Raw genomic sequence first — 27,269 nt, 5'->3', positions numbered from 1 at the left:
CCTCTCTCCCAGGGAGGCACTAACAGCCTCCAAGACAGGGTTTTGTGCAAGAAGGACAGAAACCTGAAACCACTGAGTTCAAGTCTATTCTTGACACAGCTGTCCACATCTGGAGACTTGCATAAGTCTGTACATCTCAGGAAAAACAAATATGATAGAAGATTTTGTTTTTTCTCAGAGTTGCCTCTGAATACCTGAGGGATTTTGTTCTGCGCCCTTCACACTACTTCTCATGTTGTTTAAGCGTTCTCCTTGATGGCTTTCTTTCTAGGCTGTTATTTTCTTTGTGGTGGTGTGTAGGAGTTGTTACAGGATCTTTATATGTCTGTCTTTCTCAACTGTGACTCTGCAGTCAGCTTTACAACTGTAAAAATAGCTTCCTTGCCCTTTACAATGTTGGGGTCTGGCAATCACTACAAACCACTCAGACAGATCTCGGTCAAATAGAGATGGTTTATTGAATGCCACACCCCAAGACTGATCTGATCTATCAGGGCCACAGGTCAGAAGTGGGAGCTGACTACAATGTTCTGTCAAGATCCTATAGAGCTTTTTAAGCCTGAGATCTACAAACATCTGTGCCAAGTTATTCTGCCAATCGAGATTTAGGGATAGGGGACTTCCTTAGGACCATATCTTTTTTGTACACTTCTGCTCTCATTTATAGGGATATTCAACTGTGACAGGGAACGTGCCTAATCTAACATTCATGTCTGAACTTGCCAAGATAAAGACAGACAGGAAAGGGCAAGTCCCAGGGCACCAGGGAATGAACATTCTGCTGTCCGTCTTTCCTTTTGGACTCCACTGTAGTGACAAGGATGAGGCATGAGAGAATCACTATAAGGACCTTTATTGAACTCCACATTTTTTTTCCTTTATGAGGTAGAGAAAGATGCCCACACCCACAAGGTTTCACAATCCCAGGGTTTTCGGAAAATAAACAAAGAAAGGCCACTTGTCTTCATCGAGGATCTTGGTGTTATTCTGCGGTGGGCCATAGCTGCTGTAAGCTAGGGTCTCCTGGGGCAAAGTCAGGAAGTAAGTTTGGAGATGACATTGAATGGCTGGGGTTCCAGCGTTCCCCTCTTGGAAACAGGGACTCCTCCCGTGACATCATTGGTAGTGCGTTCCCTTGAAGCTGTGCAGAAGGAACAGCAACACCATAATCCCAAGGCTGGTTCCTGGGAGTTTGAGGGTACATGGAAAGTGGAAGGTTACCAGCCCCATCATTGAGAGGACCTGAGAAGAAGAAGAGAGTCTTCATGAGCATGGGAGCCTTACTCTCCCTGAATCATGTTAAGTGATGGTCTGTTCTGCGTGTCAGGGTTCATTCTGAACATGTCCAATTCCTATTCCCTTGGGGTGACAGAAGAATGTTGACACAATCAGAGGACAGACATTTACTTTTGTCATATGCAATGAAGGCCTGTGGGAATGGGGATTCCCACACTGTGTGCTCTGCCCCATCCTCATGAAGGACAGGTCAGCTGAGGCTGCTCTCTACAGCACTTGAAAGGTCAATGAATACAGAATAGACTAACCTGGGACATGGCTTCCCTGGGGACTGGAGCCCAGGATCCTGTACAGAGCCTCTGCATAAGGAGAAAACAAGGGTTCAATCCCTGGTCTCTCGTTACAAAGAGTCCTGTGCAGATCCCGTAGGCTCAGCAGTAGATCAAAACAGCTTTCCCAGCTCTTCTTCAGGCCCCGATGATAGAGGCGTCGGCAGAGAGCCCTGGTTTTCTTGTGGATCTTCCTGCCTGGGTGGCCCATTTCTTGTTCAACTACTTCCCACTCTAGCAGGAAGACCCTGATTTCAGAGTCAGTCCATGAGCTTCCCGTAGAACCTGCAAGGGACAGAGAGCTGTGATGAGCACCTTTGACGCCAGGTGCATATGCATCTGAACTTTTTGTAGGGACCTGTCCTGTACACTGACACATCAAAAGTGGCCTCATTAAGTCACCAGGGGATTAATCACATGCTTGCAAGAGTAGAATTTCCATTAGTTTGCTCTTAATAGCATGGAATAGCTGGGCGGTGGTGGCGCACACGTTTAATCCAGCACTTGGGAGGCAGAGGCAGGCGGATTTCTGAGTTCGAGGCCAGCCTGGTCTACAGAGTGAGTTCCAGGACAGCCAGGGCTACACAGAGAAACCCTGCCTCGAAAAACCAAAAAAAAAAAAGCATGGAGTAGCCTCACTTGCAAGTAGGCTTAGGTGTCTTCAGTTGTAGAAAATATGTTACAAAATAAAAGGGGCTGTCACAGGACACGTGCGACGTGGGGACATTGTCCCTGCTTAGACTCAAGCCTCCTCCCTCCAGGGGAGTGCTCACAGTTGCCAAGACTTTGGGTTTGTTGTAAAATGTACAGAAACTTGAGACAAATGAGTTCAAGTCTATCCTTGACACAGCTGTCCACATCTGGGGTCCTCCATAAGTCTGTACGTCTCAGGAAAAACAAAACAAATATGATAGACGATTTTGTTTTTACTCAAAGTTGCCTCTGAATACCTGAGGGCCTTTGTCCTGCCCGCTTCCCACTCCGTCCCACATTGGATCCTTCAGTGTTTCTCAAACTTTCGCCTTGGTTTGCTTCTGTCTGTTCAGAAATGAATAATGAAAACATTTAAAATGTTATCATGCAACAAGAATCTGTCCCTCAGTCGTGAGCAGATTCCAGAACCATCCTCTTGCAGCTTTGCAAAGACAATGGACTCTTCCTTCCTGATCTACAGATGCTCGCTCATTCTCACCTAAGGGGAAACCTTGGTGGTGAAGTGTAGTCAGGGAAACCATCCATGAATATTGGAGGAGCATCCTGTTGGATTGCAAGTTAAAAACCAAAGCCCCTCTCCTTTGAGAAGACTTCAGCCACTCCCTCCATTTCATCCTCTTCCCAAACTCCTGTTATCCTAGTGCTAGAAATCCATATCAGCAGCTCCAGCTATGCTACATAGCAGATGAACCATATGTCAAATAAGCAGGAAAAACATAACAAAGGCGCTTGGCACATGGCTGTAATTCCAGCTCTTTCCCAAGAGATGGAGGCAGGTTAAGAGGTTCAGGATCATTTTGGCTGTAGAGTGGGGTGTGGGCTAGCCATGGATCTTTGAGATGCTGCCTTAACAAAGGAAAAACCGTAGAGGCCAAGAACAAGGAGAGGGGCAATTTCTGTACCTTTTCAAATTGGGGACATGTGCTCATGTTCAAGGTAGTTAACCATGTTTTTCCAAGGTGGACAATGAACACAGTCCCAACACTTTCAATGAGGCTTACTATGAACATCAAACGATTTCATGACATAGATACACTTTTGAGCTACAAAGTTTCTGAGATGAATTGAAAGAAATTCAAATTTTCCAGCAATCCCCCCAGAAAACACAGGCATTGAATCTCCCTGTCCAATTAACCTGCATTTTCCTCCCACAGCTTCAGTGTGCTCCACAGAGTCTTGGAACTGGGGTTTGCTGTGTCCTGGTGAGTGGTCTGGAGGGTGTAGGTAGAGCTGTACACACTTCCCCGGACTTCTGGAAGTCTGAGAAGCAGGTGCAGATCTAGTTCTTTATAAAGCTCTGGGATGTGGCTGAATCAGCCCCAGCCTCCCTGGATGTATAGGGTGGGTCAGCAAAGGTTAACTAGGAGCCTTTAATCTCATCTCAGGAGGCTGAGCCAGGAAGATGATCCAGATTTCTGGAACTCTTAGATATATAGCAAGGCCCAGTATCAATTGAAAATATCAAATTCATTAAGTTAAACAAGGTCAAGTAATTAAAATTTCTTTTTGTGTTAGGGTCTCTTTACATTGTTCTGGACATCGTGGATCTCACTATGTAGACCAAGGTGTCCAGGACATCATACTAATCTACATGCCTCTGGTTCCCTGTCCTGAGTTCTGGAATTAAAGGTATTGGCTACCAACCTAGTCAGTTTGATAATTTGACGCATTTGCTAAATATTTTCGCTTCATCTAAACTTTGATTGATGAAACCTGAAACATACAGAATGTTTTCTAGTGCACTGTTTTGTAACTAAGAACTGTCTTTAAGATTGTAGATAATCCATAATAGTTGGGGAAGTGGTGTCTCGCAACATCTTCACCAAGAAGCACAAAGATCAAAACATGGAGACTAGGAGTCTCAGGACAGTACAGCCTGTGGGAAAGGCAGGTGTAGCGCAGCAGTGGGTCCTCCTGTGGAAGAGGCCACACTAGGTCTGCCAACTCGGGGCCTGGCACTGAGCCCCACTGTCTTTCATTTCATCTCAGTTCTGTTGACAGCCTGAATGACTGTGTCCTGAACTCTTCCCTGCTCTTCATATGCACCCAGTTGCTCCTTCTAGCAGGTGTGATGGGAAGGTCTTGGCACTGTGTTCACATTAATGCAAAGGAAACTGAGGGACAGCATGGGCTGAACAGAGACCCATGTCTTTAATTTTCAAGGGTAGAAAAAAACAAACCCTCATTCTGTTCCTTGTTAGGTTTTCTTGGTTTGAGTTTGTTGAGAAAATATCTTACATAACCCAGGCTATCCTGTAACCCACTCTGTAGACAGAGATGACAATCAACTTCTGCCCTTCCTGTCTTGATCTCCCAGTTGCTGGGGTTACAGCCAGGAGTCAGGCACTCATATCATGTGATCCTGTGGAGGAAAAAAACCACTGGTCATATAGAGCAGCAAGGCTGGCACTCACTAAGCAACTTTAATAGGGATTTTAAGCTCCATGACAGGAGAAAGTCAACTAGGAAGACCAAGTGTTAACTCCTCAAAGAAGAGAGGCAGCTCTTCTTTTTTCTCTTCTCTGTTCTTTGTCTTCCTTTGGAGACTCACACTGTCCCTTTATCATACTAAGCAACTGTGTGGCCTGTGTGTTGTAGTCCAACAGTGAACAAGTCCTACTGGTGAAGAAGTCCTACTGACTTCTTTCCCTGAGTCCTAAAGTTAGAGATTGAATCTCCTGACCCAGTTATTTATCCACCTTTTTCTTCTTTGTGTCTTTTTGTGTTCCTTTAAACTACCCTGTCTTTCACCTTGAGAACAGGGCCACTGAACCAACTAAGCAGGGTGCATATGGGCTCATGTTTCTAAAGCAGCAACTGTGAGCCTGTACGGTTCTGCATCCTCTGTATATATTTGTGGCTCTTAGCTTGATATTTTTGCAGGACCCCTAACGATGGGAGCTGATGTGTCTTTTACTCATTGGCCTACTCTTGGGACTCTTTTCCTCCTCTTGGGTTGCATTGCCCAACCTTGTCTTTAGTTTGTTGGACTGTCTGTTTTACATGTTTAGTAACAAGTCTCACTGAAGTGTGTTCTTTTCTGAAGTGAGAACCAGGGAGACTCTATTGAGGGGAGAGGGCATGTGGAAGTGGGAGGGAACTGAATAGAGTGGAGGGAGGGGAAACTGTGTTCAGGATTTATTGTATGAGAGAATCTGTTTTTAATTTTTTTTAAAGTATTACATTGTCCAGCAGCTCCCCCCACCCTTTTATCCTTCTTTCTACCATGACCCAGGTTCTCAGCTATGTTTAGAAACTGCCCTACCAGTTGAGCTACATAGTCCCTTGGCATCTTTTCAATCATGGGTACAGGGAACATTGATCTGAGCTATTCCTTAGCTTAAGCTGAACATCTGAGATCTTTAGTCAGTCTGAATAGGAAACATCTGTAGATCAGCAATTAAGAATTCCTTGTTTTACAGATGAAGTCAGGAGTTAATTCCATAATCCATGCCCTGGTATGTGACTAATGATTCCTATGGAGTGAAAATAGTTTTAATGCTTTATTTATTTGTTCATTTATTTATTTTACTAAACAGCAGCAGGTTAAGTTGGAAATTGAGATGCAGACAGCTGAGGTGATGTCAGAACTGTACTCAGGAGTCTGGAATCTCTGTCTAGTCTCACATGTATAGGCCCAGAGGCTGTGAAAGGCTCAGTGTGAGGGGGGCTGGATGTCACCCCCACTTCAGGCCAGCTCTCTTATGCAACCAGAGTCACATCAAAGTCCTGTCTTTTCTTTTCTCTGCTATTCTTCTTCCTTCAGAGACCCCTACTCTCCCTTTATCATACTAAGCAATTGTCTGGCTATTCAGAATCCCGGGGCTTCCTAGAGAGCCTTAGTAATCCTTCCAGGGTGAATAAGGTCAGGTCTGGCTGGTCAGTGTGCAGGGAGGATCCCTAGAAAGTGCTCAGATGTGCGTGATGTAAAAATGTTCATTGCATTTCTCTGTCCTTTCCAGGTCTTTCCATCAGTCATGGGGTGACTGAGAAATTTGGGCCTTCCTGCAGTAGTGGGAAGTAGTTGCATGGGAAGTTGACCTCCCAGGTAGGGAGAGGCACAGAGCTATTGCCCAGAGGCTCTATCACCTGGGCCTGAGGAAGAACTAAAGGGGCTGTTTCGACTTGCTGCTGAGCCTGTAGGATCTGAACTAGACTTCTTGAAGCCAATGAAAAAGACCAAGCAGTGAACATTTGTCTTGTTCTTATGCAGAGGCACTGCCTAGAATCTTTAGTACATATGGGAAGATGGTGGCCTCCCTGGTTTTTCTCTCCTATATTCACCTTTCAAATCCTCTCTAGCTATGCTGGCTCGACAGAATGTGATAGAGACTTCTACTGGTTCTCTCTGTGCAAGAGTGGAAGGCCTTTTCCACTCTGCAGACTTCCTCTGTCTACCTATTTCTTGTTTGTTCAGTACCAATATCATGGTCCCTACTGGTGCAGGATATTTGATCATGTTGTGAACCCCAAGACTGTGAACTGTTTCTAATTGTGGTGTGGCTCAGCCTTTGATCCTAGAGTTTTCTATTTACAGTAAACAAATAGTTGTGTGGCTCAGCCCTAGCACACACCATTAATCCAAGAGCTAAATAAAGTCAACCAAGAGGCAGAGCAAGTAACCAGCTGACTGGAGTGAACGTAAGTAAACAGAAAGGAGGGTCTTTGAGTTGAAGGGTATTTAACACAGTGTAGAGGAGAAAGGGCCTTCTCCTCCTGAGACACTGGTAGAACTCTTTCCTTCTGAGACATTGGTGAAATAGGAAGGTCAGATGGGTGGCTTCTCTGCCTCTCTGAGCTAGCAGGCTTTCACAAGCGCATTTGGCTCCTGAGTCTTCATTTGGTAAGTTAAAGGGCTGGGATTTTTGTTTTTAAAAACAACACCCTAGGGGTCATGCATGCTAGGGAAGCATTTTACCATCTGAGAGAAAGACAACACATTTTAAATGTTGAGAAAATACAGTAAGTAGAATTGGGAAAGCCAATATGTTGAGTTGTTTTGTTTTGTGGGATAGGGTCTCATGTAGTCTTGGCTGCCTTAGAATTTACTATGTAGCCTAGGATGACCTTCACAGGATCCTCCACCCTTTACCTCTCACATGCTAGTTCAGAGCTCTATACTACTGATCTTGGTGTCTGGGATTTATTTATTTATTTAATGAAACTTAGTCAATACCACCAATTTTATTCAATTAAAAATAATTGATGGGGGCTGGAGAGATGGCTCAGTGGTTAAGAGCACTGACTGCACTTCCAGAGGTTCTGAGTTCAAACCCCAGCAACCACATGGTGGCTCACAGCCATCTTTAATGAGATCTGATGCCCTCTTCTGGTGTGTCTGAAGACAGCTACAGTGTATTCATATATAATAAATAAATAAATCTTTTAAAAAAAATAACTGATGGAAGGGACCCAGAAGCTCAGTAAGGACGTTTTCTGCCGACATTATCAATCTTAGTTTGATCTTCAGGACCCACATTGTAGATGGAGAGAACTGACTTCTGTATGTCTTTCTCAGACCTCCAAATTGGTGCTATGGCGTGGGTTCACTGGCCACCCACTCTATAGTCTCTTGATAGATTCAGTTAAATTTTTTAATGTAGATTTTAGTTAGATTAATGTCGGGACATAGTGACTAGTAATATGTGACAGCAGTTTTCCATTCTAATGGGGGAGTAATCTAAGAATCCACTATTAGAAGGAATTCTACCTTCTCCGTAAACTTTTGAGCATCACCTAGTCAAAGTTTTGGTAAATGGTTTATCTCTTGCAGTTTCTGGAGCCAATATGCTGAGGAATCCTGAAGGCTGACCAAGTGCCTTTGGCAAGTATTTCCAAAGGGTACATGCATCTGTGATCTAGTTCTCAATCTGAGACCCGTTCACTGATGGGTCAGACTTAATAGCTCACACCAGAGATGCCAGCAGTTAAGAAGCTGTAACAGGGGGAGTTCTCTAAGTTCCAGGCAAGCTTAGACTAAATAGTAAGTTCCAGATCATCCCTGTCTATACAAAGACTATCAAAAATGAGAAGGGAGTAGAAGAAGAAAGAGGAGGAGTGGGGAAGGAGAGAAGAAAGACACATATAATTAAAGGAGGGGTCCAGGGCACTTCCTGTATTCCCTACTTCCGGCCCACTCCATATGCCCTGCGAAGTGCACTGGGAACTGGGATGCTTTCGACACTGTTTGACTGAATCTCTGTTACTTGTGTCCTGTTTGACCTTCTCCTCAGGGAGTGTTAGGAAACCTGGGGGAAAGTGGCATACTGTCCATCTTGGGCAGTGTGGGATGCCTGTGAGAGAGATCCATTGTGACTCATGGTGTGGCCTTTAATAAACTTTGCTAAATGTGAAAGGATTCATTGTTTCATAATGGGAGTTTCAGAGACAACTCACCTTGAACAGTGGCTTTTAACGACAGACCCTTTTGGCCTTGCCAAAAGATGGACTCCACAACATTTTCCTCTAACTGACTAAGAAAAACGTAAGTTGTTTTTTACTTTGTTGCATGAATGGAGGCGGTAAGTATGACAAGGAGATGGTAAGCTCTCTAGAGCTAGGAAGGCTGAGGTTTGAATGGCATTTTCAGGAGTTAAATCTGTAATTAGAGCAAGGAGCTAATAATCACTTCTTAGGGTTGTCTAGATTACTAAGACTGTCTATAAGGTGATTGGCATAGAGTATTTCATTAATCTGGTCATGACAGCTCATATTTATGACCCCAGCTCTTGGGAGAAGGAGATAAGAGATAGGAGGACTAGAAGTTCAATCCTACTGAGTTAGACAGTATTTATGGTGTTGGATTCTCAGCAGGTTTGATTTTTGAGTTTTGACCTCACGTAGCTCAGACTGGCCTGGAATTCCTGATCCTCCTGTTTCTAAATCCTAAGTGTTGGGATTTCAGGCCTGAAGCTCAAAAGCCCAGTCCTCTGAAATTAAATATATATATTTATCAAGAATTTATGTCTTCTGACCACAACTGTCTGTTGAATAACTGTAATAGAAAATGATGAGGCGGCCATGGTTGTAACTGGAAGAATACTGTCAGAAGTCTTAGGGCAAACCTTCCCATTCCTTTTGATTTGCTGGCTGAGAAGGCGGGAGAAAGAAAGGCAAGGAGAAAGAAGAAAGAGAAAGGGTAAGCACCTGCTAAGCTTGTTTTTAGAGGCATATTCAGGTAAACTTCTCCAAATCCAGTTTAGAGCGGAAGCGCCAGGTGACAGACATATCCTGGTCACTGAGCTGCCCTAGCAGCGAGCATTCGGGGACTCTACACTCTGGTGGCTCTACCTGGAGCTGAGGTGCCGAGAAGGTTGAGGGGTAACTGGCAGGCCGAGTGCGATGAGAATCCCACTTTAAGATGATGGGAAAAGGTCAGAAGTTGGCCTTACCCAGCGTGGCCATGCCCAGCAAAACTCTTCTTTAAGAGCCCGACCCCGCGCGGTAGACTAAGGAGGTCTTCCAGGTTCACCTAAGAACAGAACGACCCACAACCTGACAAGCTGACAGAACCTCGTCTTACAGGCGCCTCCAGCGCTGCGCAGCCGCAGTGTGGCTGATCTAGCCCTGCCATCCCTGACGTCACAGACCCCTCGCCCCCTGGCAGGATTTGTGGGCGGGCACGAGGCTCCGTGACGCATGCGCGTTTGCTCGGCGTAGGTGGCGCTGGATCCACCTGAGGAGGTTGTGGGGTGACGGCGCGGACGCCATTTTGTCGGTGTTTGTCGCAGCGGCTGGAGAGAAACGACGGCGGTTTGGCGAGATTTCTCGGCCAGAAGGCCTTTTGCTTTTGCGGAGGTGAGGTGGGCAGTGTCGCGCAGAACTAGGTGCCTGAGGAAAGAGTGGGCTTTGGGCGTCAGCACCCGAGGATCCGTCCGCGGGGCTGGCGGGGTGCCTCTCAGCCAGCGGCGACAACACCCGAGCTGCCGCGGCTTCGCCGCTCGAGTCAAGGCCCGCAGGCCCCGGGTTCGGCCGACGGTGCTGTCCCGCAGCTCCGGCCTCGCTCACCTCTTGTCAAGGCCTCGGCCGTCCATCGCAGGCATCATCAGGGAGCCCCTTGGCGGGTCGCATTCCCGGTGCTAGTGTCGTCCGGAGTCGAGTCACCCAGACCCCTACTCACCCTTCTCGACGGCCTCAGCCGTTTGCATAACTGGAGGCTTTTCCAAAGTGCGATATTCGCCCTGTTCTGTAGCTCTAAGGGCCCTGGCCAGCTGCCCGGGGGAGGTAGGGCAGGCACTGCGGCGATCCAAGTGGCTGGAGTTCACCTCCAGCTTCGAGGAACACACTTGGGAAGGAAGGTTCGTCCTTCGTGTCAGGTGGTCACCCCACCCCCAGTCCCCTAGACCTGGGTCTCGCCGATTGCCCTGGAACTATGTAGACCAGGCTGGACTCGAACTGCAGAGATTCTGCTGCCTCTGCCTCCCGACTGATGGGATTAGAGAGCGAACATTGCATTTCCATTGTGACAGCCCTGTTGCTGAAGTAGCCAGCCCTATGGTCTAATGTTAAAGCTGCAGATGTTTGGCCTAACTTTGAACACGCACCCGAGGGTCTTTTGTTCCCCCACTTAAATGGAAGACCAAAACTTCTAAAACGTGGTGGAGAATCATATTTCTAATATGAACATATACATATGGGTTCCATTGTATCTTTTACTGAAATAATATCGAGGGTTGTGGCATGCGTTTAAGTATTGGAGATAGTAATATTTTGAGGTAGCTCTTCTTTCCTGTGTATGAGAAGGAACTTTAATCTCATGAGCTCAGAAATCTTTTACTTTGCCTTGTAAGTAAATATTTCTTTGTTCATTGTTTTTGAAGCCTGTGCAGACCAGCCTGTCCTTGAACTCTCTCAGAACTCCACTTGTCTCTGCCTCCAGGGTGGCATGTGCCACCACACCTGACTAAGAAAATTATTTCCAAACTTTGCTAGAGATCAGAGTAGGTATGGGGGGATGTTCATCGGGGCCTGTTGGGACTGGGACCCACTGATAGGTGGGTTTGCATATTAGTAATTTGATAAGTTGAGATTTGTTTTCTGAGAGGTAAACGAGCTGTAGCAATGTGAAGTGGAGGGGGGGGGAATTTGAAGCAAGCACCCAAGTCTTGTGAAACCCTAATGGCCAGTTATACTGATGAGTCACCAGATACTGTACATTGGACTGCTGTTTTTTAAGAGTGCATAGCCTACTGTAGCCAGTGGCTTGTGATTCAGAATTCAGTTCCCAAAGAAACAGAGAAAAAAAGCCTTAATCAAACCAAAACCTTAAATACAATTTTGATAATAGAAGGAATGTGCCAGCAGAATTCCAGTGGAAATAGGAAGATGAGTGTGTCTCTGAAGAAAGCTTGAGTTTTGGCTTTTGTCTCAAGCAAATTTGCAGTGTTGTCTATTTTTACTTTACCATATTAAAATGACTATCAAAAGGAATGCTTGGCTTACTTTTACCAAGATACCTAACAAAAGTTCAGGATGTGTGTGTGTGTGTGTGTGTGTGTGTGTGTCTTAATCCATGCCTTCTCATTTTTGACTGAGCTAAAAAAGAAGCCACATTATCAGAAAGATGTCTGGCAGGCATAGAATTAGAAGAAAAAATACAGTTTACTGAATATTTGGACAGGGGGTATGTAGGTCAGTGGTAGAGTCTTGCCTAGCAATTAGGAACCTCCTCTCCCCTCATTACATCCTCAGTTGTCAGGAAATAATAATAATATCACACCCTGATGTTGCGATGCACACCCTTTCTGAGGAACACTTGGAAGAGAACTTAAACTGCCTTCTTTGCAAGCCTGGGGTTTAATAGATTTGTTAGCTTATTTTTCAGTCATTTAGGCAAGCTGAAGTCAGTCGACTAAATAGTTTTGTTCCATTTGGGCCGTATTCAGCTTCTTTGGGTTTTTTCTTCCCCCAAACCACTAAACTCTGCTTAACAGAGTTCAAAATTAAAGATTTAACTTTGGAACTGGAAAGACTGCTCTTGTAAAGGATCTTTAGTCTTTAGGGCATCCTATGCCCTCTTGTGGTGTCCATGGGCAACTGCACTCGTGTGCAGATCTTCCCCACCCACCTCATTCCCATTAAAAATAAAGTTAATCTTTTAAAAAATTAATTTAGGGGAGCAGAGTGGTTGATGCTGCGCACCTTTGATCTCTGAGACCCACGTGATGAAAGGAGAGAATTAACACTGGCATGTGGCAGTCATATTCGTGTAAAAGGATAAATGTTAGATACTGAGCCTGGAAGAAATCCATAGGAGGTTGGAGATAAAGTATGGGAGTCGTTACCATTATCTGATGTCACTGGCATTTAGAGAATGGAGCTCTACAGAGTTTGAGGGAAAAAAAATCTAATTAATGAAAGGTTCTTTATCTTTAAACCAATTTGCTTGCTTCTCTCACTTTTAATTATTTGTATTAAACTTTGCCAGACTGAAGGACATTTATGATACTGTTGGGGTAGACTATCACTAACTATAGTTGTAGGTGTTATTCTTATATTCAGGTCTGGCCAGGAGGTGGTGACACATGCCTTTGATTCCATTATTCTCAAGGCAGAGGCAGGTGGATCTCTGTGAGTTTGAGGCCAGCCTAGTTTACAGAGCTAGTGCCAGACAAGAAACTTCTTGTCTCAAAGGGGAAAAAAAAATCTGTGTGCATTCATTTCAGTCTTGATTTTTAAAATCCAAATTGAGAGATGGGGAATATAGCTCAGTTGGTAGAATTATTAACATTATAAATGACCTGATTTTAAAAATCAGCATAAATAGAAGGAAACAAAACAGTCTTTTGAGTTGGGAGTGCACATGTACATTCTGTTCCGTGTGCAGGCCAGAGGTCAACATGGGATGTATCCATGGGTCCCCACATTTTTCAGGAAAGGACTTTCATCGAACTTGGAGCTTACCAGTTAAGCTAGACTGGGCTGGCCAGTGAATTTCAGGGCTCCATATGCCCCACCCCAGCTGCAGGCCTGGAGTTACAGGTCTGTGCTATGGTGCCTGGCTTTTTATGTGGGTATAAGTAATCTGAACTCAGGTCTTCATACTTACACAGCAAGCACATTACTGAGTAATCTCTCCTGCCCTTGAACAATTTTAATTGGCCCTTTTTAAAAAAGATTAAATAGCCAGGTGCATTGGCAGATGCCTTTAATACAGCACTTGGATGGTAGAGGCAGGCAGATTTCTGAGTTTGAGGCCAGCCTTGTCTACAGAGTTGGTTCTAGGACATCCAGGGCTAATTGAGAAACCTTGTCTCAGAAAAACAAAAACCTAAAGTTAATGAGTAGTTCTGAGGAAAGTTAATGAGTGGTTCTGAAGGCAAGCACTAAGTTGAGAATTTGTCCTTGTACTATGTAGTGAAAAAAACATATTAGAGGCTCCGTGCTGTCCATCATTTAGTAACTAGGGTCAGTACCATTCAGCATCATGTCACATAGGAGTGGTATTGTGTTCTAAGCTTTGGGAAATGTACCTAAGAGCCTTTGTAACCCTGTGTATGAGGTGTTCCTATTCAAGCAATGATAATGTATAGTTATACAACCATCTTTAGCTTCCCACTCACCCTCACCCTCCTTCTTGTTAACAGATGCGGCATTCCAAACGAACTCACTGTCCTGATTGGGATAGCAGAGAAAGCTGGGGCCATGAAAGCTACAGTGGAAGTCACAAACGGAAGAGGAGATCTCATAGCAGTACACAAGAGAACAGGCATTGTAAACCACATCATCAATTTAAAGATTCTGATTGGTAAATGACTTGTATTTTAAGTTTTATCAGTTTGTCATTTGCTTATATAGCTTCTATCACATTTGGAATTCAGACATATTTATTCCTTCAAAAAAAAAAACAGTTAACAGAGTATCTTAGGCTAGTTTCTATACTGCCTAGACTAAAGCTGTGAATATCACATTTGGAATTCAGACATTTATTCCTTCAAAAAAAAAAAAACAGTTAACAGAGTATCATAAGCTAGTTTCTATACTGCCTAGACTAAAGCTGTGAATAAGATAGTTTGTCCTGTGTCTGTCTGGAGTTGATGGGAGACAGTAGCTTAGCAAGTGACTAAAACTAATGGCTCTGAGGATGTACTTCAATGCCTAGAACACTTGTATTTATTATGTGTAAGGTCCCCAAATCCTTAGAAACCCCTCCATTGAAAAGGGGGAAGGAAGTCAAAAGATTGTATTCAAGAACATACACAAAGTTGAATAATGATACCCAGTGAGTGGTTTTAACTGTCCATAGGAAGGTGGCATATATATTTGGGTATACAAGAAGTGTTTCACAATTGAGATGTCATAGAAAGTAGTAAATCAGATGAGAAAAGCAGCAGATGCTATCTGAGACCGACCGTTAGAGTGCTTTGAGGGTTAGCCATTCATGTTACATCTACAGGTCATATTTATAGAATATTAATGGATATGTCTGTCTGAGATTTTTAGAAACTTGCTTTATATTTTGAGAATTGTTTCTACAGGCATTCTCTGATAATTTAGGAAAGAGCCTCAATAAAAATTTGTGATAGTATATCTTTTTTTATTATAATTATGATATAAAATTTGGAGTAATATGTTTATATAGAATTAAAAGAATCTTAAAGTTCTGAATATAAAGAAAGGCTAGGTGAGTAGTTTCTTTCACTCTGCCTTCCATTAATTTCCCTTTCTCATTTGTTTTGTTGGTTCTATGTTTTCTCCTTGTTTGTACAGATGTTCCATTGGGGCTGTTTACCAGATTGCTTTCTAAATTAGCCAGCTGGGGTTACTTTAAAAAACAGTATGTAATTTTTTTTCCTTCTCCATGCTAAACAGAGTTGTCTGCCAAAGAGCTTGTTTGTAGTTCTTGTAAACTAATCATGTTTTATCAAACAGTTATGTAAGGGGTACTGGGTAAGGTTATGGCACGATTCAATGGCTAGACCTTATTAATGAGCACTCTACAAATGGTACCCCATTATTAATGAGTACAAGATACTCTAAGGCTTACCATCTTACAACTAATTATACATAGTGCTAGAGTATATTATATATGTGAAAAGGTTGATTTGAGTGATTTTGTGTTCATAATAATTATAGAAACCAGTCAGTCCAATTAATCACTAAGCCAGTACTATCATCTTTGACATTGACATCGGAAAAATTTGGTGATTATTATTCATCATAATCCAGACTATTCATTAGTAGTAAATACTCTTTTTGAAAATTTTTTTATTTTATGAATATTTTAATAAAATTACTGGGAAATTGAAGAAGCAACAAAGTGTAAACAGGAGCAGCAGTATGGAAGAAACCATTGCCCATTGCTTGACTGAATTATTTCTGTCTGTTCCTAAGGGATCTTTGTGTTCAAATCTTTGCCTGTGATTATTTCCTGAGAGTAGATACTAAGAAGAGGCATTTTCAAGTTAAAGGGTATGAAGTTTTATAAGGTTCTTGCTGCATATTCTCATTTCTTTTTCTAGAAATAACATGCTCCTTGGTGCTGTCTCTAGTTTTATCTGTTTTAAATGGTTTTCTTAATCTGAATTTCTAAATTTCTAGTGAATTTGTTCAGATTTTAAAAGAATTTCTATGTCACTTGTTTTCTGCTAAAGTATATCTTACTGATTTACAAGATGTTTTTATTATGTATTATTTTAACCCTTTGTCGTATGCACTATAAGACATTTTTCTCCTGATTTGTCTTTTGGCAGTAGTCTTTTAGTTGGTCTCCCTTTCAGCAGGTTTAATCTATTCTGCCTCAAAAACCAGGAAGACCAACATGGCTGTAAATAACATACATCTATAAATATATGTGTATATATATGTATATATTGTGGCCAAATCCTTCAGTGTCTCCCTGAAACAGAGTACCAAGTTTTAAACCTTTGATAAACTTCATATGACTAGAAATCACCTAGGAGGTGTGCAGACTTAGAGTTAGAACTGAGTCTTCATTTACAGACTCTATATTCAGTATTAGTGCTGATAGTCCTTTCAAAAACACCTTTAGTGTAGTGTGTACAGGGCTTCTCGTGACATAGTCTCCTGGGTGAAAATTGGTTCTTGATGCTGTCTGCAGAGTAGATAAATGCATTTTAAGCCTCTGACTGGTGGTGCTGTTTGCATAAGTGTAAGACGGCATTATGCTGGTCTGGAATTTTTTCTGCTTTCCACTTTGTCCAAATCCTGGCTTTCCTTTAAGATGCTTTTCTGCTTCCATCTTTGTCGTGAATTCTTCCTTAATAATTTTAAGCAAATTGAATTCTTTGCCTTCCCTGAGTCTAAATGTTCATTTGCACCTTTTCAACAGTTTTTGCATTTGTCTATTTTGACTTTCTTTTTCTTCTTTCTTTCTTTCTTTCTTTTTTTTTTTTGTGAGTAATCTTAAATTGTTCATTTGTTGCCTTAGATGATTTTGTCTTTCACAGGACCTATGTGGAAATTTTCAAAAGCCAATTCACTTAACAGTTTTACTGAACATTTAGTCGATATTTTTTAAAAGATCAAATCTGTTTATTCTGTCTACCATGTCCACAGCTTGTATAAATCTATAGTCTTTAATCTCTAAACTTTGGTCTTTGGTTGTCATAAATTGGAAAGGTCCTTCTCATGCTACCTCTGCTCACGATAGTATCATCACCCCATTTTTTATTGTTGGTAGATTGTTTTGGATTGCCAGCAGGGCCAGTTTCATGTAGTATTCCTATTAAAGATTATTATTAGTCTAGTTTTTTATGATAGACTTTGGATTTGGTGGGTGTGTGATACCTTATAAAATTAAATAGGATGCCTGTAGAAGTATGACTAGCTTCTTGTTTTTCCTCTAGATCTCTGCTTCAGACCAACTGTCTCAGGCCCAGAGTTTAATCCTGATAGCCTGACTTGTTTCTCCAGAAATTAAGAAGAACTTGAGAATGATGCTAGGCAATAAGAAGGCCCAGCCTGAATTAGGTGCCAGTCTTGTTGGGCAGTAATCCTAGGGATGTCTCTATTTCTGCTTAAACCAGCACCTGGGAAAGAAAATGACAGCATATTCTGGGGAGTATAAAGGGGTTGGTGGGGGCAGCTGCAGCAACATCTGTCACTCCATTGCTTGTCAGGATTATTTAGCTGATTTGTCTGACTGGGCAGGTGTCCCCTCTCTCCCCCAGTGCTCCATGTGCATCCCTCTTGAAGCTTCGCACTCTGTTGAAGAGGACACTCATCCCAGGTAGAGGGGGGATGGGAAACTGGGCCGATTGAATCTGTCTTTTTCTTTCCATCAGATCAGGACACTCAGCTGGGATCCATTGACTTCCTGAGGTCCATGACCTCCATGAAGTTCTTGCCAAGTTTTGTTTATGCATTCGTACGTTTCTTGGGGAAAAGGGTCTACAACTTCCGTCAGGTTCTCAAAGGAATCTGTAGATGCACTGTGGCACTAGAAAATGCTGTTTGCTGTTTCTTGGGTATTTTTAAAGCAAGAGTCACAGGAAATTAGAAAGACAAGAAGAGCGGGAGGATGTCCACAGTCCTGGACCCTTTCTTGTGTGGAAGGTCTGTTTAGATGTGTTTGGTACACTAGGCAGGCCTCAGAAGTTCTGGTCTCTGTTTCTTAAACAGGAGTAACAGAAAGCTTAGACACGGAAAAGAGGAGATAGAATAGGTGACATAGGACAGTAGTGGCAGTTTGAAAATATCTTAGTTTTTGCCACTAGTAAGCTCTGCAACAATACTATGTATCATTTAGGGATCTTAATTGAGTTTTAGTAAATGAAAGGACTGAAAGATACTTAAAACTCCTCATATCTGTGATACACATTCTGGAAGAAGTCTCTGTCAGGGATATTTAAAATGCTTTTAATTTAAGGGAAAGGAGTCCTCTTTTGCCTTTCTCTAAATTTGTGGCTCTGAAAGGAAAGGAAGCTAGTTTCAGATGCCTATGTTGTACAATCGATCAGTGCATTTCAGAATAGGTTCACAAGTTTGGTCTTGACTTTTTAGATGGTAAAGGAACATTTAATCATAAGCATATTGTAATTGAAGCTTTGTTCCTTGGTATGAAATGGTTGACAGCAATTTTCTAATGTATGGGATTTTTTTTTGAGATGGTTTCATGTGGCCCAGACTGGCTCCAAACTTGTAGTGTACCTCAGGATGGCCTTGAATTCTTGATCCTCCTGCCCTTAACCTTCCAAGTGCTGAGATTAAAGTCATGTCTGGCTATAGCAATTTTATATGGAAAAAATATGGACCTATTTGGTTAAAAATTATTTCTTAAGCTTTCCTAGATACATATAAATTTCAACTCATTGATTTGAATTTTTCCTTTTATTGAGTTAGCTGTTTAAACCAAGAATTCTTGAAAGTTTTGTTTGAACTACATTATTCCAGAATGAAGAGAATAATTTGAAATCCTTTAATGTGTTCGCAGTCACTATTTAGAAGCAAGATGCTTGAATGAGAGAGATTATCGGGACCGGAGATACATTGATGAATACAGAAATGAATACTGCGAAGGATATGTTCCAAGACATTACCATAGAGACATTGAAAGCACTTACCGGATCCATTGCAGTAAATCCTCAGTCAGAAGCAGGAGAAGCAGCCCTAAAAGAAAACGTAATAGACACTGTGCAAGTCATCAGTCACATTCGGTATGAGTGATTTGTTTTTATTTTGAATGGATTGATTGTAAAGCTCTAAAAGAGTGATAAGTTTCTAAAAGTTTCTTAATGCAATTTGGATATGCTGTAATTATATTCATGTTACTGGAATTCTTAAAGGAAGTGTACACATTCTCATAATTGACCACCTGTGTATTAGTTACTCTTCATTTTGGCCACACACTCATTCTGCAAAACAGATCATGAGTTTGTTGGTTTTAATAGTAAGAACATCTGATTTTGTGGTTGTATAGTTTATTAAAAAATGAGGCACCCACCCATTTTTTTCTTCTTTGAATGTAAAAATTTTTTTATTTTGAAAGAAACTGCTTTACTGGCAGTTGGAAACAACTCAGTCAAGTCACACTGCTGGGGTGTTTAGCTGTTGCCAGCCCCTGTGTATGTAGTCTAGCTCCTAGTACAGCACATCATTGTCTGCGTTAATTTGCTGAAGTTGTGAACCTGGGTGCTGAGTGGAAAATGTACTGAGAAAGCTAGACATTATTTATTTGTAAACTTTGAGATACCATTTCCCTCCCCCAAGTTTTTTCTATAGAGCTAGCAGATCCTAGATGGAAGATTGAAATTAGTCTTTACTTCCCCCTCTTACTATGATGATGTCCACTTTTAAATGTTGCTAAAAAGAGAACAGTTTCAACTAATCTTGACATTTTCCTGACTAACTAGACAACTCAACTCACAGCATATGGTTATAGCAGAAATTAGTAAATCGTGACATTGCATTCTTTAAACTTCAGACTTCAATTAAATCAGTATTTTAAAGAGACAATTGTGTTGTTTTTTTCTATTGCCACTTTAAGTATCTTATCTGAAAATCTGTTCCTTGCCATGTTTTTCTTCTGTAACATAAACTGTGCCCTGTGAATTTCTGGGGACTGAATTTGAAATTGCTCCTGCCAACTGTTCGTGGCCTGGTGCTTATCTGAATGCCTGAATATCTCCCCGCTGAATGAATTGCGTATTCTGCCCTGAATTCACTCTGATATATTGATTGGCTGGACGATCTTGGTGCTGCCCACTTGCCGTTCCAGAAGAGCCACCGAAGGAAAAGATCCAGGAGTATAGAGGATGATGAGGAGGGTCACCTGATCTGTCAAAGTGGAGACGTTCTAAGAGCAAGATGTATAGAATATTTTTCAACACTTTTTAAACTTTGCAGACAGAATAATCTTTTAAAGAATAGTTTGTCAGCGGGGGGCTAAAGACTCTTCATTACTTTTTTGTTTTGTTTTTTGTGGGTTTGTTTGTTCTTTTGTATTTCTTCTTTTCTGTAGAATTTAAATATTTGTATTCTTAAAATTCCAAAATAATCAGAGGAGTTTGAGATTAGAGCAAGACAGATAGCTCTATCTAATTGCTTTGTAGCAGCTGAAAAAAATACAATAACTTGAGCGATGAAACCTTAGTTATGCTTTGCTAAAGATCATTTGGAAATATGCCACACTTAAGCATTCGTTGTTTGAACAGCTGGATAACTGTGCTTAGGTACTTAGACCTCTCTTTCTCTCCCTTACTTTAGATGAAATCGTGGACACTTTAGGTGAAGGGGCCTTTGGCAAAGTTGTAGAGTGCATTGATCATGGCATGTAAGTTTGCTTTTTCCTTTTTGAACATTCTGCTATGTCTTACAATGTATTTTAAGTGCTTGGTACAAGTTTTCTCGAGAGGTATTCAACAAAATTTCTGAAACTTTATAATGTATATGCCATGAATATTAATTTTGTTGTAAATGGGGACAGTTTCTCTCAGGTGGAGGTTATTCTGTAATTAAAGGAATGCTCAAACAAGTTCTGTAGCATTTAGCTGCTTTTGGATTGCAGCATCAATAAAATATATCTAAATTTACATATTAGAGTGCATTTCCTGAACTACAGATTCTATTAAGACATACAGAATAAAGTCTGTATTCTCTGGTGAGATAGACTGACCTACCTCATTGCACCATGTCCCATCAAAACCTCTGATTTGTGGTTTTACACTTTTTGTAAGTAAACTAAAAAACTTAATTGAAACTACACATTTCTAAAATGACATCTAATTTTTTTTTCATCAGAAATAGTTGGAAAGCGTATAATTTGTTAACTTACTGTGTATATCAGTAATTTTGAAAATAAAGTTTGTCTTTAAATATATTTGGTAACTCTTAATATCATAGCTCCTTGTTATCCATAAACTGTTTGAGTTCACACTTGGAAATGTAGTTTTACCCTTTATATTTGGAAATGTTTTATTGTTGATCTTGGTTGTGACTTAGTGGTACAGCACTTGCCTAGCATGTGCAAGGTGCTGTTTCAATTCCTAGCCAAAAAACATTTTAGCCCTAAATGTACTTTCATACCATTTTCCATGATTTTCTCAAAATACTGAGTTTATACTTTTTAGGAGTATTCCTGGAAATGCCCCAATCCAAAGCCCACTGTCATCGATCTAGCTAGCTCTTTCTCCATACTTGCATACAGTGAGCCTGTAAGGTGCTGGGGTGGAGGAACGTCGTAATGTGTAGTGCTGTCTTTACCCAGCTGTTTGATTCTTACACAGCCTGACAGCTGTCTCACAGCTATCTTTCAGGACCAATTCTTATTGTTGTGTAAATTGCTACTTTATTGAATGAACAGTTGGAGCTTCATCTCTTGTGAGAATGTCTTAATGTGCTCATCTGTCTTTGTCATTGAAATGCGGCACAAAGGAGTAGGTCGAGTTGTTTAGTAATTAGCTCCTGTTCCTTGTCTCTAGCACAGAATAGGTCCAGCCTAGTAAATGAACAAATGCTTTGAACATCAGCATACTGTGATCCTTAGCGTGGGTGTGTATGTGTGGGGGTGTGTGTGTGATTTATTTTTAAATGTTTTGCATAAGATCCAGATAAAATTTTAAAAACAAATATTAAAATTTCTAAATATTACATGGATGGTTGCTTTGTTTTGGAAAGATGATCTGGAACCTAATATGGGCTCTGAAAGATGTAGAACAATTATATGGAAAACTTGTAATTACAATTGTATTTTAGAAGGCTGAGGTAGGAGTATCACAAGTTCAGTGGCAGTCGGGGCTACATAATGAGTTTAAGCACAGCTTGAGCTATATAGAGTGAAATCTTGTCTCAAAAACAAAACAAAAAAAGAATGCTTTTCACAGGGTATGCAGTTTCATCCCACCACTTGTATTTTTAACTTCATCATCTTTTGTTTTCAAGGGATGGCTTACATGTAGCTGTGAAAATTGTAAAAAATGTAGGCCGTTACCGGGAGGCAGCTCGCTCTGAAATCCAAGTATTGGAGCATTTGAACAGTACTGACCCCAACAGTGTCTTGTAAGTACACATTGAACCACAAGCCATCATACTGTGTGAGCTCCTCACTTCTGTGTACTCAGTTATTATTTTGATCTCTTTTAGCCGATGTGTCCAGATGCTAGAATGGTTTGATCATCATGGTCATGTTTGTATTGTATTTGAGCTGCTGGGACTTAGTACCTATGATTTTATTAAAGAAAATAGCTTTCTGCCATTTCAAATCGATCACATCAGGCAAATGGCTTATCAGATCTGCCAATCTATAAATTGTAAGTATCATGAACACACAGTATATTTTATTGTCTGTATTATCTAATCAGCATATGAACACTTGCAGGTTACAGGTAAAGCTGACATCCCTTTTGACCATCATTTCCACGCCTCATCCCTTTTCACTCACCTGGCACCAGGTAAATCTCTAAGTGAGACTAATGATGGTTTTCTGTTTCCTTTATAGTTTTACATCATAATAAATTAACACACACGGATCTAAAACCTGAAAATATTTTATTTGTGAAGTCTGACTATGTAGTCAAATACAATTCTAAAATGGTAAGTTAAAGACTTGTTTTAATTTTGTCTTTAAAATTAATTTAGCTTTGAGATCCTTGAATGAGGAATTTTGCTTCTGAGCCTATGTATATTCTGATGTTCATCCACAAATGGAGTATGAATAGGATGTGTATATCCCAGTTAGGGACAGAGGGGAAGGAGGGTGGAGAAGGGAGGGTTCATGTGCAAGCCTTTTGAGGAGTGCTATAGAATGTTTTATGTCTTTGTTGAGTTTCATCTTTATTCAATTGTGTCTCCAGAAACGAGATGAGCGCACATTGAAAAACACAGATATCAAAGTTGTTGACTTTGGAAGTGCAACATATGATGACGAACATCATAGTACTCTGGTGTCCACAAGGCACTACAGGGCTCCAGAGGTCATTTTGGGTTAGTAGTCACCAGACTTCTTGTATTTTTAATTGTTGAAGGTCATGATTAACTAAAATGATGTTAGGAAGATACAGAGAAGAGTTTTGCATGTTTCTCCTATATGACCATGTTTGTGAAAGATACTCTGAGTGCTGATGATTTATGATTCTTAATTGATCATTATAACATGGTGGCTATGCTTGGTGAGAGTATCATAGTCTCATGATTGTAAGGTTAGGTAGCCACCTGTTTTCACTCCACTGCCAAGGTAAGGCTCTGTCTGGTACAGATGCCAAGAGCTTGGTTGGCTCTTGAAATAGACATAGAGCAGGAAGAAAGGGAGGGACTAGAGAGTCTCTGTGTTAGCCATGGTGGGAGAAAGCTGGAAGTGGAAGGTAGAATTTTGGAACTCAGGGAGCATGTGTTATCCTTCAAAACGTAGAAGTCACTGGTAGGATTGGGAGCTTGGAAACAGGACAGATTAGGTGCTATTATTGATACTAATCTGAAGTTGGAGTCACTGGAAAAGGAATCTAGAGACTGGGGGAATAGAATACTATTTGTGTGGGTGAAGTTCCCTAGGATGAAGGCAGATTAGAGAGGAAGATGTAGTTGAATGCCACCATATAGAGAAAGAAGTTGCTTTAGACATTAATAGTCAGGTAATGTTGGGAAAGGGGAAGAAAAGTGAGACTAGATTCCAGAGTATCAGAAGTAGTTCACTGAGGAATGGGGTGAAGAGCTGCAGTTAACCCCCTGAGGAAAAGAATATTGAGGTGTAGTGATTGAAGAAGAAAACTTGTATTTGAGCCTAAGCTCTACTGTCTACAGATGTAAATGTATTGCTATGTAAGTTTCCCAATGGTGAGCATTGTAGAATGAACAAAAGTGACTAAATCAGGGCCAGCACCAACCTATAATTCTGCCACTTATAAGACTGAAAAAGTGCCAAGTTCCAGACCAGCCTGAGCTACATGTACTAAAGATGTAAATTCTGAGGTTGCTGTTGTGGTCTCTGAGATAGACTATAAAGAGTACACACATGTGGGGAAGGGTCAGCAGTTTAAAGTTGTTGGGTATAACATGCCTGTGTTTTGAATAGCTTTAGGTTGGTCTCAGCCTTGTGATGTTTGGAGCATAGGCTGCATTCTTATTGAATATTACCTTGGGTTCACAGTCTTTCAGGTATGTATTTAGTACATTTTATTTGATGATTTATAATGAATTTTATGTTAAACATGCTATAGTTAGCATCCATATTGGATATTTGCCATAGATCATCATTGAAATTAAACCGTAAATATCATACTTCTGAAACCACAGTTGATTGAATTTCTACTACTAGTGAGGTTGTAACTTGTTTCAAATATATATCATATTTTTTAACATGTAGTTCATGTAGAGTTCATATTATGTGTTATAGGGTTTTTTTTATTTCATAAATTTACATTGGTGTTTAGTGTGGCTAGTTACAATTCTGCTCTGGCTATGTTAACCTTGTTTCTAAAAACATATGTATTAATAAAGCATTAAAATGTGGAACTAGCCAGGCATGGTGACACATGCTGATAATTCTATCACTCAGGAGGCTGAAACAGGTGGATCAAGATTATGAACCTCAACTGTATAGTGAAATTAAGGCTGGTCTTGGCTACAAAAGAAATCTGTCTCACAGAACAAATTATGCTCTCTAAAACAAAGATTGGCAAATGGTGTGCTGTTGTGAAAGTACTCCCTGCTGCCTATTAAAGAGAAAAGGTCTCTTGCTAATAGTTCACCCTGAAATGTTTTTGGTCTGGCCCTTGAGAGAAAAGTTAGCCAGCTAGTCTAGAGGCACCATTTCACCTGTGTGTACAGCTGCTGCTTTTCCGACTGAGCTAGCACCAGAGCTCTATGCTGCATTAGTTTTAAGAGTAAGGTCCTTGACTTGGGTATGTTGTCAGCTTTACTTATTTGTGAGCTATGTGCCTTTGTCATAATCTCCTTAAAGTCACATTAATGTTAGTAAGTGATCTAGTTAAATAGTTCATGAAATAGAAATTGTTGCATTTTATGTTAGATGCTTTTCATGTTGACTACCATATAAACCTCCCCAGTTTATCTTAGACTGTATAGTGCTTGCACCAGACAAAACAGCTCTTTCAGTGTCATCCATCTTTGAAGAATTCATGATGTAAATTGTGTAGCTGGCTAGTCTGGCCTTTTTGTTACTGATTATGCTTATTTATTGGGGGTGGGTGCACACATGTGGAAGACAACTTGTAGGAATTGGTTCTTCCATCATGGGGGTCCCAGGAGTCGAACTCAGATTGCTGATCTTGGCAGCAGGGGCCTTTTACCCATTGAGCCATCTCTCTAGCCTTAGTCTTTTTATATCAGCCCATATTTTATTTTCTTTTTTATGTGCATGTAAGGAAGGTAAAGAGCGCTAAATTCCTTTTTCCTGAATTTTTTTAGACTCATGATAGCAAAGAGCACCTGGCAATGATGGAACGGATATTAGGACCCATCCCAGCACATATGATCCAAAAGACAAGGTTTGTCTAAGATGCATGCAGTAGCCTTTGCTTAGACTATAATAGCATAATGCTTATTATAAGGACTACAGATTTTGAAGTAAAAAGAAATTCTGTAGAAGTAATAACATGTAGCTAGCAATAAAAGGTCATTTACAGAAAATAATTCAGTATTTTAATTTGTGCTCTTGTGGAGACAGGGGCTTTAGTACTCGGGTTGACTTTTATGTAAATGTTTCTCTAAGTTGATAAAACCCAATACATATGAGAGCCCATTCTTACTGAAATCAGTCAGTCTTGTTTGGATTTCCTGTTGTTGCAAGCCTACTCTGCACCCTTGAACAGGATACTGTAGTGTTTCCTAGCTCATCTGGGAAGCTGTTAAAAATTTCCTTCCCCATTCCAGATCTGGTGAGATCAGAATTCACAGCCTGGAGTCATCCCCTTTAAAGTGAGCATTTTCTTATTTGTGAATAACATAGTTGAGATAACTAAAATTCACCAGGGTAGATGAAAAAAGAAGATACTGTGTAAAATATCATGTATAATTGTTGCTGATATTTTTTAAATTATATACTAAATGTCTGTGTATTTAGTAAAAGATTTGTTTCTGTCTTGTCCCCACCAGGGGTTGGGCACAAGGTAATGTTGTAGAACTTTGATTATTTTTATTAATTTTGACTTTTTTTCTCTTGTAGGAAACGCAAGTATTTCCACCATAACCAGCTAGATTGGGATGAGCACAGTTCAGCCGGGAGATATGTTAGGAGACGCTGCAAGCCATTAAAGGTAAAGAAAAGAAGATAAGTGATTAAGTAACGTTTTCATTCATGTCTTCATTTAACAAGACCATCCCCTCGCCCTCCAGGAGTTTATGCTGTGTCACGATGAAGAGCACGAGAAGCTGTTTGACCTGGTTCGAAGAATGCTGGAGTATGACCCAACAAAAAGGATTACCTTGGATGAAGCCTTGCAGCACCCTTTCTTTGACTTATTAAAAAGGAAATGAATGGGACTCGGTGGTCTTCCTACATACTTCTCTAGGAGCAATTACTTTAAGACTGTGTCAGTCAACTAAATATTCTAATATTTTTGTAAACATTAAATTATTTTGTACAGTTAAGTGTAAATACTTGTATGTTTTGTATCAATAGCATAACTACCTTGTTAAGTATGGTGTTGATAATGAATGTAATATAAGAGTTAAAGTGAATCTTCCTTTTGATGTTAATTGCCATTTTTAAAAACCTTTAGAATGCCTTTTGTGTCCAGTGATAAACGTGATTGGTCTTGTCTTTTGTACATGAAGGTTGACTCTGAATTGATTTTTTTTTTCCTCAAGTAAAAGGAAATCTTGACCACTTTGTGATTGAGTATTCTTTATACACCTTAAATGTAGAACTTTCATGACAAAGGTGTTTTTTGGTTTTTTGGGGTTTTTTGTTTATTTTTGATTATTGAACAGGCGGCATTCTAGGTGGGCAGATTTTAAAACCCAAAACTCAGATTAGCTTGGTAAAGTTTCATTAAATTCTAAGTTTTCTGTTCTTTTGGGTGATAGCCCTCATGAAAAGACACCCCATTAGTCCATGACAGATTTTAATCAGGCCCC

The 27,269-nt window shown here is 40.7% G+C and overlaps 2 protein-coding genes across 16 annotated transcripts; one reads left to right on the top strand and one right to left on the bottom strand.

The window, feature by feature from the left end:
- Window positions 1–832: 832 nt before the first annotated feature.
- LOC114627926 lies at window positions 833–10,425 on the bottom strand. 4 transcript variants are annotated; one of them, XM_028775836.1, is made up of 5 exons: window positions 9,570–9,743; window positions 4,518–4,641; window positions 2,516–2,603; window positions 1,545–1,850; window positions 833–1,242 (listed from the first exon to the last, which is right to left on the bottom strand). In XM_028775836.1, the coding sequence occupies exons 4-5, from the start codon at window positions 1,774–1,776 to the stop codon at window positions 983–985; spliced, it is 492 nt and encodes a 163-aa protein (XP_028631669.1). In that variant the 5' UTR covers window positions 1,777–1,850; window positions 2,516–2,603; window positions 4,518–4,641; window positions 9,570–9,743; the 3' UTR covers window positions 833–982. The 4 variants fall into 4 exon arrangements, with proteins under 4 accessions (XP_028631669.1, XP_028631668.1, XP_028631670.1 ...); XM_028775835.1 differs by lacking the exons at window positions 4,518–4,641; window positions 9,570–9,743 and adding an exon at window positions 10,287–10,425; XM_028775837.1 differs by lacking the exon at window positions 4,518–4,641 and having other exon boundaries at window positions 9,570–9,864.
- Window positions 9,921–27,021, top strand: Clk4 (CDC like kinase 4). Of its 12 annotated transcripts, XM_028775825.1 has the most exons (16): window positions 9,921–10,076; window positions 13,865–14,025; window positions 14,988–15,054; window positions 15,612–15,689; window positions 17,411–17,469; window positions 18,673–18,895; window positions 19,957–20,047; window positions 20,445–20,511; window positions 22,119–22,235; window positions 22,320–22,486; window positions 22,675–22,769; window positions 23,030–23,159; window positions 24,244–24,326; window positions 25,599–25,678; window positions 26,356–26,446; window positions 26,526–27,021. In XM_028775825.1, the coding sequence occupies exons 5-16, from the start codon at window positions 17,417–17,419 to the stop codon at window positions 26,664–26,666; spliced, it is 1,338 nt and encodes a 445-aa protein (XP_028631658.1). In that variant the 5' UTR covers window positions 9,921–10,076; window positions 13,865–14,025; window positions 14,988–15,054; window positions 15,612–15,689; window positions 17,411–17,416; the 3' UTR covers window positions 26,667–27,021. The 12 variants fall into 12 exon arrangements, with proteins under 12 accessions (XP_028631658.1, XP_028631659.1, XP_028631657.1 ...); XM_028775826.1 differs by lacking the exon at window positions 15,612–15,689; XM_028775823.1 differs by lacking the exons at window positions 15,612–15,689; window positions 17,411–17,469 and having other exon boundaries at window positions 9,927–10,076.
- Window positions 27,022–27,269: the final 248 nt, after the last annotated feature.

This window comes from Grammomys surdaster, unplaced genomic scaffold (genome assembly GCF_004785775.1).
Source record: "Grammomys surdaster isolate TR1022 unplaced genomic scaffold, NIH_TR_1.0 262, whole genome shotgun sequence".
NCBI lineage: Eukaryota > Metazoa > Chordata > Mammalia > Rodentia > Muridae > Grammomys > Grammomys surdaster.
The sequence above is the reverse complement of the archived record's forward strand: the minus strand, read 5'-3'. Positions and strand labels throughout refer to the sequence as shown.

What these genes read in the sequence shown, in the direction of transcription:
- Clk4 (XM_028775822.1), top strand. Translation starts at nt 17,282, where the DNA reads ATGACAGCATATTCTGGGGAGTATAAAGGGGTTGGTGGGGGCAGCTGC. An exon ending in GATCTGCCAATCTATAAATT is followed by an intron (nt 22,487 to 22,674) that starts GTAAGTATCATG and finishes TTTCCTTTATAG; the next exon opens with TTTTACATCATAATAAATTA. An exon ending in CATATGATCCAAAAGACAAG is followed by an intron (nt 25,679 to 26,355) that starts GTTTGTCTAAGA and finishes TTTCTCTTGTAG; the next exon opens with GAAACGCAAGTATTTCCACC.
- LOC114627926 (XM_028775835.1), bottom strand. Translation starts at nt 1,776, where the DNA reads ATGGGCCACCCAGGCAGGAAGATCCACAAGAAAACCAGGGCTCTCTGC. An exon ending in CCAGGGAAGCCATGTCCCAG is followed by an intron (nt 1,243 to 1,544) that starts GTTAGTCTATTC and finishes TCTTCTTCTCAG; the next exon opens with GTCCTCTCAATGATGGGGCT.